General features: G+C 42.3%; 1 protein-coding gene across 1 annotated transcript in view; it reads right to left on the bottom strand.

Annotated features, from left to right (window-relative positions):
* Nucleotides 1-17,874, bottom strand: part of WDFY2 (WD repeat and FYVE domain containing 2) — a 168,819-nt gene that overhangs the window by 4,267 nt on the left and 146,678 nt on the right. The window contains exons 7-9 of the mRNA XM_021678320.1: nucleotides 15,373-15,499; nucleotides 4,134-4,239; nucleotides 195-296 (exon numbers count right to left, since the gene is read on the bottom strand). Coding sequence (XP_021533995.1) covers nucleotides 195-296; nucleotides 4,134-4,239; nucleotides 15,373-15,499 — 335 coding nt within the window. The remainder of the gene's footprint in view (nucleotides 1-194; nucleotides 297-4,133; nucleotides 4,240-15,372; nucleotides 15,500-17,874) is intronic.

Raw genomic sequence — 17,874 nt, 5'->3', positions numbered from 1 at the left:
AACTGAGTCCAGGAGGAATGAGCTGCAGTAGGTAAGGGACTAATTGAACGTGCATTCTCAGAGTGGCTCCAGGGTAGCACCTGAACACCCCCCCCGCCCCCCGCACAACCCCTGCCCAGGGGTGCTAGTTCTAGGCTCACAGGTGAAGCTGTCTCCTCTCTATTCCATTTTGATGAGGGATCCATATCACCCACCTGTCTTAGGCCAATCTTCTTATTGTCCCACATTTGCTTGAAGTTCCAGAAGAAAGGCTGATTACACTTTTGGCAGGAATCACTGTCCAACCATTCAGGGGTCTGGTGAAATAAAGCACACAACAGATCACAATGCGATGCAGTGAGGACAACGGAGCCATGAACAGTGATGAAACTTACAGAATCAAGACGTGTTTCTAGGAAACGGAGGTGTGATTTCTTAGTCATTTACATCTACTGAATGCCTATGGTATCTCAAGCCCTGGGAATGTAGTGATGATAAAAAGAATCTCTCCCGTCATGGGGCTTATAATTTATGAGGGAAGACTAAACAAGACAATATTATTAATATCAATTATTTAAGTAAGAGGAAGTGTAAAGGCCCAAGGAGTAGAAGCAGCGCGCCGGGCGGGGCGGGTGGGGGGCGGCTGGGGCCAGGTCACTCGCACAGGGTTCTGACGGCCATGTTGACTTTATCTCATATTCTCGGATCACATGCAATTAGATTTGCTCTGGCTATACAGAGTTATGTGTAACTGCACAGTCCACATGTGCACAGCTACCTGCACTGGAGGATACAACCTGACCGCAGTGGGTGCCCAGGAAAGCTGCCTGTCCACCCTCCGCTCACGGCAGGGCCCAGCAAGCCTGGAGACTCTGTGCCTTGCCTCATGGAACACACGCTATTCTGCCTTTATTCACTACTGCCCAACTTCATCATGAGTACTCGAAACGATGTCAAATGGGTTTAAAAGATATGTTAAGCTTAAAGCTATTCTTTAGCAAATCTTTACAGATTATGCATACAGTGATTCTACATCTGTTTCTAGAGTTCCACATTCAACTCTGTACATTTATCACTTGGATGAGGGACAGATCTCTTTCCACATATCACTGAACCTAAGGAACCTGGAAAAATATATCCAACCCCGGGGTTTCTCAGAAGTGAGTTGCAGAGAACTCCATTTTGACTCACAGGACACTTACTATAAAAGAAGCCTGAGATCAAACAAGTTTGAGAAATGCGGCAAACAATGTGTGTCCCCTCTCTCTACAAGATTTTTTCTTGTAGCTTTTTTCTGTTGATGTAATCCTTTTCTGAAGAAGCCCTGTTACAGAACAGACTTGGGGATTTAGCCTATTCTCCTACCTACAAGCAGAAATGAACCTAAAGCTACACATTGTCTCAAAAAAGAAAAGTAAGAAGGTGACATGTGAAGAGTTCCAATTCTTGGTCTATTTATTTTATTAAAACCAAAGAGTTCTTAAGAAGTAAGCTTTGATTTGCTTTGTAATTTTCAAGTTCTAATCAGTTTAAAGACTGATCTAACAAAATGTATAAGACAGTTTTCAGGAAAAACATTTTATCCCTAAAAGACTTATCTATGTTGTGATTTTTCAAAACACTTACGATGCAGGAAAATCAGGAGGATTTACAAAAAATTGTCACACACACTACTATATTTTTTATAAGGAAACATGCAGGGTCAGGACATATATCAAATACATTGTAGTGGGTATCTATGAAGAGGGAAATGGGAGTAAGGAACAGGAAAAGGGGAAAAAAACCCCAGCATGTGTAGTATGATTCCGTTTTTTCTCAAAAAAAAAAACCCTGAAAAACAAAACCCTGTGCACGTGTTTTTGCAGAGAAAACTGTAAGGAAGGATGTTACCGGTGATATTCCTGGGGTGGTGGTATTATTATGAGCAATTTTTTTTTCTTTTTTAAAGATTTTATTTATTTATTTGACAGAGAGAGAGAGCACAAGTAGGCAGAGAAGCAGGCAGAGGGAGAGGGAGAAGCAGACTCCCCACTGAGCAGGGAGCCCGACGTGGGGCTCGATCCCAGGACCCCGGGATCATGACCCGAGCCAAAGGCAGCCGCTTAACTGACTGAGCCATTGACATGTTTTCTATTTGTTAAGGGGTACTCTGTAACTTCTCTACAAAGAACATGTTTATCCATACTTCTAAAAAAGGATATAATTTTTGCAAAAATGGATTTCGTTAACAGTAGAAACACGTTTAGCCTATGAGATGTGGGCTCAGCCACTCCGCCTTCCATCTGCCCCCCAACGCCACCCCCACGGCCAAGCTATCATCTCTGACTGCTTCTACTGCTCAGGAGCACCAGCACACAGGGCGCGACTTCTCTCGTTCACCTTGTCCTTCCTCGTGGTGTTCCCTGTGCCCCTCAGAGCATAGCCAGGCCCGAACAATCTTTCAGCGCCTATGTCCTTCCACAAACTCTCTGCTGAGAACGTTAGCCGACAATGGTAACGCCCCTTCCTAAATGCCCAGCACTAATGTTCCATCCTACAGCAACTGTAATCGCATCATTTTTACCATGTAATAGTTTTCTGAAGTCTTCTCCCATATATTTTTTTCTTCCAGAAAGCCTACCAGCGCAGGGACTGCTTCCTTACATGTCTCCGGCCTCTTGAGGTAAGCACTGCACAGCACTGGCCATGACCCCCAGAAGCCCCACAGATACATCTCAGGGGATTTAGGTTTATAAAATATGACACTTGAAAAAAAAAAAAAAATGGCTGGGACCCTCTCTACTCACTGGGGCTCTGAATCACCCGAAGATTCAAGATAGTCAACAAGTTGCAAGTGCCCCTGTATCTGCATGTCAAAGGGCATAATTCAAGCAAGATGGCTCAAAGGACTGCCCATCAACCAACTGGGTTCATCTCTGGAAAGCACATCATTATCCTCCTTTGGGCCTCTGTCCATCAAGGCTGGAGTCTGCGTGCACCCAGGGAAGAGAGCCTGGCGGCTCCCCCTTTGCTGGTCTGGTCAGTTAGGCCTGGGAAAAAGTGGGGACAGACGAGGTGTGACCTCCCTCGCCCAGGGCAGGCTATCGTGCAGGATCTGCAGTCTCATGGCTGTACCAATTTCCCTGCCTTTATACTGAAGGGGCCAAGTGGTACTTTCAAAAGCAATATTCTACAATTCCCCACTTCCTAACAGTAATGATCATTTTAATTAGTTACTAATAGAACTCCCACGGATTTATGGTTTGAGCAAGTCAGGCTTTAATCTTCTTAAGCATTTAATTACTGCCATTTGAAAGGCATTACATGGTAGATAATAGCAACTACTCTCTTGAAATGAGATTGGGGTGAGGGCATGGAAAGAAGGTGGGAAATTGCTTTTGTCTTTTTAAAGTGTTGCTTTTCTAATTCTTGCATCCTGCAAGGAAATACATTAGATGAATATACACCGTCAAAGGGAAAGCTCACCCAGCATAATTCTAGGGAAATGAGAATACGGCTAACTTCAAAGTTCTTGTCAAGGGGATATTTAGTAAACATGTCCGTTGATAAGATGCTTAAAGATGAAAAAAGAAAACTCATAAAAACAGAATGCCAGAAGAAAACTTAAATGTATTCTTAAAAATGACGGTGTATATATTTGCATAAAGAAGCACAAATAAAAAATTAGTTATTTCTGATATTTCTATTAATATCAAGCTAAGGACTCTTACTTCACCAAATACCATTTCTCACACATTAGTCACCATTCCCTGGCTAACATAAAAGACGCGAGCGAGTCTTCTGTGTTCCTAGGGCACTTTAAGGGATAATGGTCTGAAAACAGATGGTTCCCTCTTTTCTCACCTGAACTTTGGTTGTGAATGGAGCAACAGATTCAGAGTCTAAACAGCTTCGTCTCGGTCGAAATTCTTATGAAATCACTATTACATGAATGTTACACGCCAATTTGGAAGGAGTAAAAAAAAAAAAAAAGGAATTTCCTTTTCTACTAGAATCTTTTATTCTCTGACATAACAGGTCTTATTTCACATTTAATCATAGGAGAAATAAGAAATGAGCAGGAGGGGAGGCCGAGGCGTTTTTTAGCCCAGCCAGAACTGCAGAGTCCAGCCCAGCAGCCACGGAGTGGCCCCGTGACCTGCCATGACACCTACCTCCTGCCTCTCCACGTCCATGTTCCAGACCACGATCCCACCATCACCACCACAGGAGATGAGCTGCCGCGTGTGCTGCGCATAGGAAAGGGCCTGGACTTTGTCACTGCAAAAGAAAGCCAGGGTCAGTGACAGGTCTGGAGAGCAAGGCGAAAGCCCTAAAGGCAGGACGCCCAGCAAAGTCAATCAATGCGCATGCTCCCCCTTGAGCCCCAAGCACAGATCTTAGAAATCAGATGGAATCAAAATGTTTACTTAAGATGCTGAGGCCTAGGAAGAGAGGGTCTTTGTCAGTTACCGACACTTGAGGAGAAAAGCTGATTGTTGAACTACTTGTAATATGGGACTGGCTCCTTCCTTAATTGATTAATTAAATAAAACCTGTGGTACATGGTCATGCTGTATTTGTTCAAAAGTCATGATTTTACTTTTTTTTTTTTTTAAAAAGGATCCCACTGCACTGACCTGCCAGAGCCAGGTAAATTGTGTTGGTTGAGGTGTGGAGTGCATCATGGTGGCTTAAACCCAGGCGCCATTTCTTGGCTTCCAGGGTGAAGCCAAAGAAGCAACAGACTTGAGTTTTGCTGACTCTCTATTTTCTCTAGTTTTCATTCCCTCTCTACTCATTTTGTGCTTTATTTTTCTTTCCAGTTCAAAGATGGCTGACGAAGTATTCCCTCTTGGTGGCAGCCACCATGGAGCGTCCAGTTCTATGGTCTGACAACGTGGTGATCACTAACAAAAGGTTACAGACATTATTTTCCACTGGGTGATGGAACAGGAAATAGGGCTTCTTGGTTGTTTCTGTTTGAATATTTTTCTATTTCGAGCTCAAGTCAATTAAGAATTCTATGCCCACTGGGGAGGAGAACAGTTCCTTGCAATCTGGACTGGTGATTTGTGTGCTTTCGTGTTTCCTTCTGACCTGTGGCTGAAGTTGTGGGACCGAAGCTGTTAAAGCTCTGTGTGTCTGTGACTACAGTTCAGTAAGGCCTTTCCCTCTCATGTCTGGAGCACTAGCCTATCGCCAGAGGGCATCAGTAACTTAGATTACAGTATTCTTTCTTCCTAATTAAAAAAAATTTTTTTTTTAGATTATAGTACTTTTTAGATTATAAGAACTTGTTCTGTTTGGCTTTTAAAGATAAACAAGTGCTTATATAAATTGAATTTTCATAAACTTAATGGAAAAAAGAAAATTGAGCCCCTAAAACTTGAAATTTACTAGACTTAAAAATCCTTTTACAAAAACTACTAACTCAGTAACATTTTAAGAATCTAGGTTCACAGAATTGAGGTGAACTCTTTGGCAAGTGAGACGAGTGTGATAAATTTTAAAACACAGCTATGTCTTTCTCTGATTCATCAGTGTTAAGTATGAGCAAGTGTACATCTTACTTTACTTGGGTTGATTTCTTCTAAATATATACAGGATAACTAGTCAAATAAGCTAATATTATGCCTATGTAATGCTATATATGAAAAATATAAATTCGTGTTCAACTCAACTGTTTTGATAAACTTTTCATATAAATAGCAATTATGTTTTATAGCACATCAACTTAAAGATAATCCCTAAGATCTTTAGGTAACTTAAAATGGATTACTATACATAGAGCTAATTGATAAATAATCATTGGATACCCACTTAGATAATTTCTAAATAGGTCAGAATACTGAAACTTTGATTACAAAGTATAATATTAAGTTTATATATGTTTGCTTCTCACTTTTTATTATAGAGAGGCTATAACTTAGGTGAGTCACATCCATGAACATGTTCATTTTTGCTACCTTAAGGAGACATAAGAGTGGTGTATATTGCAGTAGAAATTTCTGTTGTGTGTGTTCATGAGCTTTGCTCATCTGCTAAAATGCTTGTATGTGACAGTTCTCAATTATCCACATCCTCCCTCCTCCCAATTTTCTCTATGAAATATAAGTTACTCTGGTTAATTATTATAATTAAAATGGGTGGTTGAGATTATGCCAGGGGCAATGATGGAAACAAGATACAACTATGTATGGGCTTTTGTTTTTAACAGAGAAAATAGAGCAGTTGTGTCTTTTTTTTTTTTTTAGATTTTATTTATTTATTTGACAGAGAGAGACACAGTGAAGAGAGGGAACACAAGCAGGGGGAGTGGGAGAGAGAGAGAAGCAGGCTTCCCGCGGAGCAGGGAGCCCGATGCGGGGCTCGATCCCAGGACCCTAGGATCATGACCTGAGCCGAAGGCAGACGCTTAACGACTGAGCCACCCAGGTGCCCCGGGTAGTTGTGTCTTAAAAGCAATGGTTCTCGAACTTTTTCGTCTAGGATCCCTTTACACTCTTAAAACTATTTTGAGAAGACATCAAAGAGCTTTGGTTTAAATAAGAAATTACCAATATTTATTGTATTTGAAATCAAAACTGAGAATTAAAAAAAAGTATCGATTCATTTGAAAATAGCAATGATGAATCCATTCTATTTTAATACAGATAACACAGATTTGGTGAAAATTAACTACATTTCCCAAGGTGACAAATTTTGATGACAAAAATGGCATTAACATTTCTGCAAGTCTTTCTTATGTCTGGCTTAATAGAAGAGAGCCAGATAGATACTCATCTCTTTCTGTATTTGTTCCGATAACCACTCATCATGCAGCTTCTGGAAAACTCCATTGTACATTTGTGAGAGACTATGGATGAGAAAGGCACTTCTTCTAAAGTAAAGTATAAATTTGTTCCAGAATATAAGAGAGAAAAATGAAGGACAAAACTTGGAAAGTGAATTTTATTTGCTTTGGTTTATAATACTCAAGTCTGAAAAAAGAGCTATAAAATGGATTAAAATCTTGGCACAGTTCCCTCAGTTTTGATGGCTTCCTTCCTTGCCTTACTGATTAATGCCTTTGACTACAATGCAAAAGGATATTCTTTACCTTCTATAAAATCTGCCTCGCTAGCAAAGATTCTGTGTGTCACCACATTATTTTCAGAGCTTTATGTTGACTTGGTTAAAGTCCCAAAAACATCTTTGACAACTCATGATTTTGCCTTCCTAGGCCGTACCCTATATATTTTGAAAAAATAAAATAAAAACTTTAGGATACTTCCTACACCTACAACTATCTTTGAGATTCCCTAGAGGGATCCTTGAGAATTGTAAAGATGTACTCCTCTGCCTTATAAAAAGAGAGATGCTATAAATAACTATATGTGTTTGCTGTGTTGCTATTTTAAGAGTTTCATGGGAAGAGTCATCAGATCAGAAGAGGGGCTCGGCCTTCCCTAGGTCAAGTCAGTTTAGATAAAATTTTATTAATGTAAGTATTTCTGAAGTTGCATATTTTATGGGAGGACCCTGGAGGTTTATTGGAGCACTCATTGTCTCTAATATGCTTTCCCCTCCAGGGAAATACTGATCAAAACTCTCAGGAGATAGTTATGTAGGCTATCTCAATAGAGAATTTTATTCTCCTGCATTATGATTACTATTTGTCACAGTAAAAAAAACTAACCATTGAAGTCTTCATAATCTATAGACAATTTCTGTTTTACTCTGATGCTTGCCTGAGGGCTTTGCTATAAGCTACAGGCCAGAAAGGACAATCTCAAGAGTTTCACGGAAAAGGACTATATGTACCAGGTATTTTTAAATATTGATACTTCAAAAGAAGAGACTCTCGGGCAAAGGCTACAGAGCTGACATTGCTTAGGTAATTTTTAAGCTGTGCTAGTGGACTGAGTCAGGATTTCCATGGATTTCTGGACTCTTTTTAGTCTGGATGCAGACAGCTTCATGAATGCAGACTGCTAAACCAAGAACTAGCAGAACAAGAACTAGTTGCACAAGACCGGATGAACTGAAGAGGGACATTTTACTGTGGTTATTTGTCTGGAATACTGCTGATGTTGTTTTAATGTTCTATTTTCTGGATATGGGAGGGTGCTTTTTCTCCTACTTTTTCTCCTCTCTCTAACCTACAATCTTGTAAACTCTGCTTTTATAAGCTAAAGAGAAACATTTAAAAATGACGTCCAGTTTTCAATGATTCCCCCAGAATTCAAAAAGTATTACTGAATCCCCTTAATTTTAATGGCAAATAGTTATTTCATAGGTTCAGTTAGCATCTATCCACAGGATATAGTTGGGCAACCAACCTAGTCCTTACCTAGAATGTCATATTAGAGAATAATGCTCATTCAGATATGATTAGCCGCTTAAACTTACGCAGTGGCTACAAAGCCCTCCTAGGAAAACTGGCCCTAGTACCTGGTTTGCAGGGTCCTGGTCTTACAGGTGGTAAGGAAACTACCAGGCCAGAAACCTGGCAAATGCTGGAAACTTCAAGGAATTCAACCAATGTGTAAGTACTACAGGTGACATATGGCGGAGAATACTGGGCTTGGTTTCCTAGTCTTGGTATAGCAAATAACAGAGGCTTTGAAAAGCCCAATCCAGGACTCCTTATAAACAGTTCCAGGCAGACGTTAATTCTGTGGGCTCGACGGTTGTTTAATAATACTCTACAGCTCTCTACTTGCAAAGCAAACCGGGAAGACCCGTATGGTTAATTAACACTCTCACAGCATGATGTTAATAATTAGGCCAGCCCTTAGGAGGCCAACCTTCTTCTGTGATCAAGAATAATCTCTGAGATTATCATGATTACAGGAGCGGACAGGGGAAGAACTGTGAAAGAATGACATGGGCAAAAAGAAAGTACTGGCATCTTCAGTGGAGGATCAGGTGTTATCAGGCACAACCTTTCTGGGTTATCTGATTCTACAGGGGCCTGCATCTTGCAGCACCTTTAACTGCGCTACTTTATAACTCTGTAAACGTTAACCTGGTATTATGGCAAATGAATCTTTCCAGTGAAGATGCAACGAGTCTCCATGCCCCGCCCCTCCCATGGAGGAAGCCATTTGTGAATCTACCTACAAATTCATTTCCGTTCTCCCCTGCCGATGCATACGTCTGCTCTTTGGATTTTCCTTTGAACTGGCTGTAACATCCTACAAGTTCCTTTATTAATTAATGACTGATATAAAATCTTTGACAGGTACTCGTTAAAAAGAGAGTCTGTTGTTTTCCAACTCTCTTGGTTGTTATTTCACCCGTCTTAAAGTATGGAGCGCCACCGTTCTGACATTCAAGGGCAAGAAGGAAAATCTATCTAGTCGACTCGTAACCCTGTGATTTGAACTGCATTTCATTTGTTAAGGTGTCTTGATACACATCAGTGATCTTGTAAACCCAAAATAAGCTACAGAAGGAAATGCTTTGCCACTCATAGCTGGCAGCAACATTCAGCAACAAATACATAATTTATGGGACTCCAATACTGTTAATAATATTCCAACACAGAAGAGTGGAAGACCGTGACGAATGCTGGATTCCAAGCTTTGTAATAAAGCTGCTCAGGGACTTCTTGATTTAAGGGTTCACAACATAACCGCCTTGCAGCTAAAAACGAGGTGAGGGAACATCTCCAGGTTCACAGATTAAGGGTTATAAAGAATAAAAGATACCTTCTTCTTACATTCATGTTTCATCTGACATCAGTGTAGCATTTCCACTAGAAAGCATTTCAAAACTGGTTATTATTTCCCAGCTGAGAGCTCCATGTATTGCCCAGCAAATGCTCTCACCAGTGCACAAAACCCTCACTTTTCACGACGACCAGAATCTGCCATCTCCAAAGACTACACTTACTAGGGAAGGCCTCATTTCCTTTCTCACCAGCCCTAGAGGGAACATATGTCTTATTAGGCCTAGCTACATGGCCTGGGGGGTCCTGATGATGAATGAAAATACAAGGCCCCTTGCTAAAAATGTCCTAATAATGACAAGACGGTGACAGTACAACATTAGCCCAAGCATGGGGCCCTGTGGGACTGCACAGGTCGCATGCCCAGCGGGCCGGTCCTGTGCCTGACGCTTGCTTGGGAAAAAGGGTAGAGAAGCCTTTCTTCTTTTTATAGAAACCGATTTTCAGACATAAGCTAACATCTGCCCAAATGTCAACTTAGGCCCTCTTCTGCCTCCTAAGAGTAGGGGGGAGCCTAAATGTATAGGAGCTTTCATCTTTTTGATGAAAAGCCCTAGGTGACTTGGGGAAAATCTAATCAGTTAGGCATCTGCTACCAGAGCACTCGCTCTCTTAGATTCAGAACTCCCATATTCATAAACCTCCCAAAGCTCCAAGGACCAGAAAAGGCTCATGAGTAATCCACACACGTGAGGTCTCCCGGATAACTGATACCTGGGGTCATCTCACACCAAGGGGACCCTGGAAGGATTTCCCTCCTCAGGGACCCTATCTAGGAGCACTCGTTCGAGATCAGCAACATTTGGTTGTTTTACTGGCTATGGTGGAAGCTCAGATTAGCCACTGCCCTTCTGTCCACTTGCCATTTCCTGAAAACACTGTACTGAGTTCATGCAGCTCTGTTTGGGGTAACCTCCTGATCCTGAGAACTATGAGAACCTATTCATCTCCTAAGACCCAAATCAAGAGTGACTCCCTCCACAGAAGCCTCCCATTTTTTTTGTCACACTGGCATACTGTCCTACCTTTACCCCATTCTCATGCATCCAGCTTGTTCCATCTAGTCCGTGACTGTTTTCACAGTCCCCTTTGTATCCAGAGTGCCTACTACAAAGTCTGGTATATAGATGGAGCTCAGTAAACAGCTGCTGAATGTCTTATAGAGGGAGTAAGTACACGTGGCAATATTTCCATTGAAAATGCTATATTCAGAGAGAAATACGACTCCTATCCAAAAGCTTGATTTTCAAATTACTGTAATTTCTGTTATCAAGAATATTTTCAACAACCGGCACTTACTAGCCCTTACTCTTGTGCTGATTTTTTAAAAAGATTTTCTTTATTTGAGACAGAGAGAGAGAACGCGCGCACAAGTGGGGAGGAGGGTCAGAGGGAGAGGGAGAGGGAGAAGGAGAATCCCTACTGAGCAGGGAGCCTGATATGGGGCTCGATCCCAGGATCCCAAGATCATGACCTAAGCCAAAGGCAGATGCTTAACTGACTGAGCCACCCAGGCGCCCTTCTTCTGATTATTTTATATGCATTCTATCATTTATGGTTTTTGACAATCTTTGAGGGTTTCTCCTTCCAGTATTATCCTTACTTTAGATAAGAAACCTGAGGATCAGAGAGATGAAAAATCCTGTCAAGGCCTACATGGCCATTAGCAGAAGGGCTGGCTCAAACACAGCCTGGCCTGGCTCAGAGGCCAGCGATTAATGACCACGCAGTACGCCATCTCCCCCTTGATAAGGTTCTCCCCTCTATGAAAACCCTCACTGCTAATTCTTTGATCTATTATGCATTTAGCTCAATTAGAAATGGAAAAGACATCTCTTCCCCTGGATCCTAATAATTCTCTAGTGCTACAATGAGAAATGCTTCTAAATCTGAGATTTGCAAAGAGAAAAAGCTTGCTCTCCTTGACCCTTGCTCTCCTTTCCCAAACCCAGGAGAGTATGAATGTGAGAATTCTACTTCCTTTCCTAACTTTACACGCAATTTGCCTGATAAAGACGGAAAGGTCCAAATTCTACCGATGGATATTTATTTACAAATAGCCCCTTTCTTTACCAAAAGGCTTCGAAGATGCTTGTAACAAAAGTCTTACACATGCTAAGAGTCAGAAGAGAAAAACCAAGAGCTGGGACTGTGAAAAATACAGAGGCCCTGTGTGACAACAGCCCGGGCAGTGACCACATCCCATGTCACCTACGGAATCCCAGTATTGGTGGAAGGTTCCATCCCAAGAAACGGCTCAGATCTTTACCTGTTCTTTAAGTCAAGTTACCATTAAATTAAATTGCCACAAGTCTTAGAAGCCTAAGAAAAATACTGTTAGAAAGGAAAAATATGGTCATAAAGTTGGTCATGAAATGATAGGTATTATCTAAGAGTAAAAAGGGATCTAAAAAGCCCAAGTATCATTATTAGATTTGACATGGGCATGGGACAATAAATGTCTAGGTTTATGCTTCCATAATATCCATCCAACTGGTAATGGATACTTCAGAAATATAACTGGTCCCTAAAACTAGAACCTTTTCTATGCCTTTCCTTTCACAGAGCTAGCACATAATCATGTTCCACTTGCTGCAGGGAATAAAAACACTAAAATGTGTCAAATGCAGATAAAATTGTATAGAAGTATACTTTCTTAGCTTTTTTTCCCTTGGACTTGGAGACATTTTAGTTACTCTAGTGCTAAAGCTCTCTCTGCTTTGATGGGATTTTTATATACCAAATCAAATTACTTGCAAAACTGTCATATTTCTGCTGCTGAAGGATGGAATGAAGCCACAGAACCTAGGACAGAAGACCTGGGGAGCTGTCCCTCCACATCATGCTTGGATATTCCCACCAGAGGGGAAGGCAGTCTCCCCACCCCTCTGCGTCTTTGGTCTGGTTGGCTCTGCCCAGTTCCCAAGCTCACCAATTCGGTGCCCGATTTGGAACTCTAACCACCTGTAGTCACCCTGGGGGGAAGGTGGGAAAATGAAGATTGTAGGACAGCAAGGGACAGCCGTGGGCCCCAAGAAGAAACTCTTTGGCCTCTAAAGTAGAAAGACAAAAGAGATCATGGCGGGGGCGGGCGCCTGGGTGGCTCAGTCGTTAAGCGCCTGCCTTCGGCTCAGGTCATGATCCCAGGGTCCTGGGATCGAGCCCCACATTGGGCTCCCTGCTCAGCGGGAAGCCTGCTTCTCCCTCTCCCACTCCCCCTGCTTGTGTTTCCTCTCTCACTGTGTCTCTCTCTGTCAAATAAATAAAATCTTTAAAAAAAAAAAAAAACATGGAGCACTGAGGGGACCATCTGTTAGTCAATGTTCGCTTCAGTACCCCCAGTACCTAGCACAGTGCAGGATACAAAGAAGGCTCTAAGGAGCTTTCTCTGTTGGACTGAGCTAAGGTTTGGGAGAACTAAGCTACCAGCTGGGGGCTTTGAGGACTCAATATTCTCATCTAAAAGGTGACATCTGGCTTCCCTCCTACATATACAGAGTGCTTACAAGATGGCACTGAGGTATCTGTGTGTTTGCTCTCTGACGAAATACAATCACTGAACACCAATCCCGTGGCCAATTTTCAGGGCAAAGGAATGGTGGCTGTGAACGTGGCCCTGTGGCTCTCCTTCCTGCCTGCTGGCCTGGCCCCTTCCTTCCGCCCCCTTTTGTGAGTCCCATCCTCCTCCTTTCAGCAGCTCCGGTGTCCTCCCTGACTCCACCTCGGGCACTCAAACCCACTCTAACAGGGTGACACCAACTGAGGAAGTTCATTTCCCCCAGACGTGTGACACCAGGCAGCCCCTCTCAGGCAAGGCCCAGTGACGAGGAGCCCCTCACAGAGTTCCCTTTATTCCTCAGCTTGAGCTAAATAAAGCACCAGGCAAAGGCCTTCTGCCATTATTCCTGTTTAAAGTCAGTGCCGACCGGCGGCTCCTGATCTCACCAGCCTGCCATCCCACTAGGTTCTAAGGGTGTGGATTATTGGGATGGACTCCCAAGTATGGTTTGTTTCATTTTCGAAAAGGCCAGGTCTGTATTCCTTAGAAACTGGAAGACCTATTGGCTCAGGTTCCATTTTTCTGGGACTGAGAGACTCTATCTCAATTTTACAGCTTTTCCTTTCTTACCAAACGATAGGTGCAAGTTTCCCAGGTCAACAGTTTGTGGGGGGGCACTCAGCACGCAGTGCTGCTGGTGTTGAGCACTGTTATACTTTACTACCCTGTGGATGGGTCACGCAAGATTGCCTGCAGGCTTTATTCACCACTGTGCAAAAATAAAACTAGTTATGAGCTAATCTGAATGAGCCCAACAAATATTACTGATATTCATTCAAAACTGGCCTTTTATTTCTCTGAAAGACCTGAGGTGGCAGGAATTAACTTGGCATTTTGGAGAATAACTGAGTATTATTAAACAGGACTGTGTTTGGCTTCTCTTTTCCTTCATTTACATGGATGATGTCAACTCCTTTTATACAATACTGATGCATGTCCCCTTGTCACGGAGATAAATACAAGGGAACGATTCCTCTTATGAGCTGATGACAAGGTCCGAGCGGCCCCACAAGCCAGACAAGGCCCCAGACAACGGGCCCATTTTCTAATGTGGGAAAGAAGGCTTCACAGCTACTTCTCAAAGACTAAATTCTAACACTAAGATAATTATTTGTGCAGAGGCCCTCCAAAATTGAATCCGTTCATATCTAATAATCCAACTGTAGATGTAACTACTTAGGAGAATATTTACTGGGTAGATTTACAAAAATAGCTAATGTTGCTTAGAACCAGTCAGCTCGTGGGAGCCTTACTAACATTTGCTATGGCTGTCTACAGTTGTTCTTGACATCACTGTGAAAACTTCACAAGTTCAAAACAATACAGATTAGCTTTAGAGCTCGAAAGCAGATCTACAGTTCTTTTCTGCCCACGACCAGGCTTTGCCCCTAGGACCGGCGGGCAGCACAGGGTAGGACAGGTCAGAGTGTGGTCTGAGGGCTGCCAAGAGAGCTGCCTGGGAGGCCTCGTACAGCACAGACACTTGCAGCTCCAGACGGTGACTGGGCTCTCCAAGGACAGGGTCCAGGAGTCTACACTGTAACAAATTCCTTGGTGACTCTTTGCACACTGCAAGTTTGAGAACAGCTCCAAGGAAACACAAAGCTTTCTTTGCTCTTCCTCTCAGCCCTGTGAAATCTGCCTGTCAAGGAAGAAGAGCCTGATATGAATCAAGGCGAGTGCTCAATAAATATTTGGTAAAGTACAAAATATATAGTGTAAGCTTATTATCTCTCCCCTTTTCCTTAAGCTGCCAGGAATCTTGCCACATTTGAACTCAATTATTGAAATTCCATAGGCTTTCATGGCTTATATTTTTAAGCTCTTTTTTCTCGCATTCTCAAATTTTTACTCGTAAGTCTCCCTGGTTCTCATTTTTACTTTTTATTTCTTTGTTGCCATTATTTTATTTTACAGTTTTTGCAAGCACTCTCAAATCCTCCATGGAATTAAATGAGGTATAAATAAATAAACATACCTACGCACAGATATAATTCAAAGTGGCTATTATTTGTGTTCCGGCAACGTTTGTTCCCATGTTAAGATCCTGCCGTAGACATCAGACCACACGCCTGTTCTAGCTTTCCACTGGGAATCTTTTCTCCGAGTTTGTTAATAAAATCATCAGCTGCCTTACTTGTGTCCTTGGAGCTCGATGGCCGTTCCTTTTCTCCCACCGATGTCCCACATGATGACAGAGTGATCTGAGCTGCCCGAGAACAACACTCGCTGGACAGGGTCCCAACAGAGAGCAGTCACCCCACCTGCGAGAACAGACACAGCTGGACGTTAGTCACAAAGCGACAGTATTTATTATTCACTAATAAATGTGAATACAAAGGAGTTAGGATCTAGTGCAGTTCTTTTGCTTATAGAACAAACAAGTAAGTCCCCGAAGAGAAAAAAACTGGCTCCCAGAATAAAAGTCCCACCCTTTCAGGATTTCCCCCTCACATTTAATGTACCATAAAATCAATTACTATAAAAACCAAAAGAAAAGAAAAAGGAAATTGTCTGACAAGAGACGTAATTCAAAGAATGGAAAATATCACACTACTTGGAAATATTAACCGTATTTTCTTTTTCTTTTTTAAAGATCGAGACACAGAGATACAGAGAGAGCGAGAGCATGAGCAGGGGGAGAGGCAGAGGGAGAGGGAGAAGCAGGCTCCCCGCTGAGCCAGGAGCCGGACGTGGGGCTTGATCCCAGGACCCTGGGATCATGACCTGAGCCCAAGGCAGATGCTTAAGGACTGAGCCACCCAGGTGCCCCTTAACCATATTTTCTTAACTTCTGCCTACCTCCCACCCTGACAATAACAAACAAGAAGTAAATGGAAGTTTAGAAAGCTCAACTGAATTTTTTATTCTTGAACACAGATAAAATTAGACCATAACATCAGAATTTAAAATTTATTTTCTCTTTGGGATTTTAAATTTACAGATTCTAGGCACATCATTTACATCCTTAAGTGTCAATTTCCTCGACTGTAAAATGGGGATAATGGCGCTACATCTGAACATCTACATACAACTACTCTTACCACTAATGATGATATCAACCTAGCCCTTAACTACTTCATACGGTTGTGGTGATAATCAGGTTGGATCAGTTATATAGGACCGCTCTGTAAACTGTAGCATGCAGTACACATGTTGGTTATTAGCATTACTCTACTGGTGTGGCTATAAAATATTATGACAGATCTTTCTCTTGGTAGTCCCCTTATAAATCAAACCCCTGCATGATGAGAACAATATTAACTTTTTCCATTTAGGATGAGCCCAAAGCCTACAAACACTTAAGAATGTGAGAAATACTCATTTTTCCATGATTGAAAAATATTATATTCTGAAAAGAACATGAAATAGCATCTTGTTTATTAGAATCTGACATTTTTTCTTATTTAGATGATCAATTTGTTCTAACAAAGTGCTGCACTTTAAAAGCTTTTAGGAAAGTTTCTTTTACATAATATTCTCAGAAGGTTTTTTTTTTTTTTTTTTTAAGATCAAAAAGGCGGGGAAAAGTCCCACTGTTCTGGCTTATGCTTCATCGCTTCTCCTCATACCTGCACAACATCCTCCTGTCCATGTACAAGTAAACCCCCCCCCCCCCCCCCGCCCCAGTATACATACAGTCCACCTCCTGCGGCCACCTAACAGCACCGAGCACATGGCCAGTGGCACATTCTTGAATGAATGAAGGAGCAGACGAATGAAAATACAAACATCTTTTCTTCATCCACAATCCTTGTTATTTGGAACGCCTCTACTAGACTCACTAACCCTTCAAAGTTAAATCCTGTTCCTCCTTTTGTACACCAACTCTTCGTTCCCTGCTGTTAAACTCCATGATTACCGCAGTCCCTCCTTGTTCCCGGTTTCGCTTCCCTGTGGACACCTGCGGTCCCGAAGCAGATGATCCTTCTTCTGCAGGACCCCAAGAAGGCCAGCAGTGGCCTAACACTGCATGCCTACGTCATGCGCCTCATGTCATCCCATCATGTAGGCCCTGGATCATCTCACTTCATCCCAAGAAGAAGGATGAGTACAGTACAATAAGGTATTTTGAGAGGGAGAGAGACCCCATTCACATAACTTGTATTGCAGGATATTTAAACAGTATGCCTAAGGCTCAGTACTATCTGTAGTTTCAGGCATCCACTGGGAGGTCCTGGAACTTGTCCCCCGCAGATTAGGGGGGACTACTCTATACTTTTTTTTTTTAACCATTCTTCAGTATTTGACAATGTAATACTTCAGAATGTTCTATCCTGCAACACAAGTTATTTATTCCCACACAGTACGCAAGTGACTTACTTTGTTAAATATCCATGGCAGAGTTAGCTACCCGTCCACCTCGATCCTTACGCCCCCTCCATGTATGGAGTGCTTCCTGGAAAGCTGCTGTCCTGCAGGGACCACATTTACCAGCCCTCCTGCATCTAGGGGGCGTGTGACGAGTTCTCAGCAACTGAACCCGGAAAGTAATCTGCATTCCTTCCAGACCAAGGCAGTTAAGATGTCCCTTTTTCACTTTCTTTTCATACTTACTCCTCATAGACTCCAAGACTCAGGGCACGGAGAAACTACATTCTAGAAGGAGCCAGAGTCCCTGAATTACTATATGGAAGAG

Source organism: Neomonachus schauinslandi, chromosome 3 (genome assembly GCF_002201575.2).
Source record: "Neomonachus schauinslandi chromosome 3, ASM220157v2, whole genome shotgun sequence".
Lineage (NCBI taxonomy): Eukaryota > Metazoa > Chordata > Mammalia > Carnivora > Phocidae > Neomonachus > Neomonachus schauinslandi.
The sequence above is the reverse complement of the archived record's forward strand: the minus strand, read 5'-3'. Positions and strand labels throughout refer to the sequence as shown.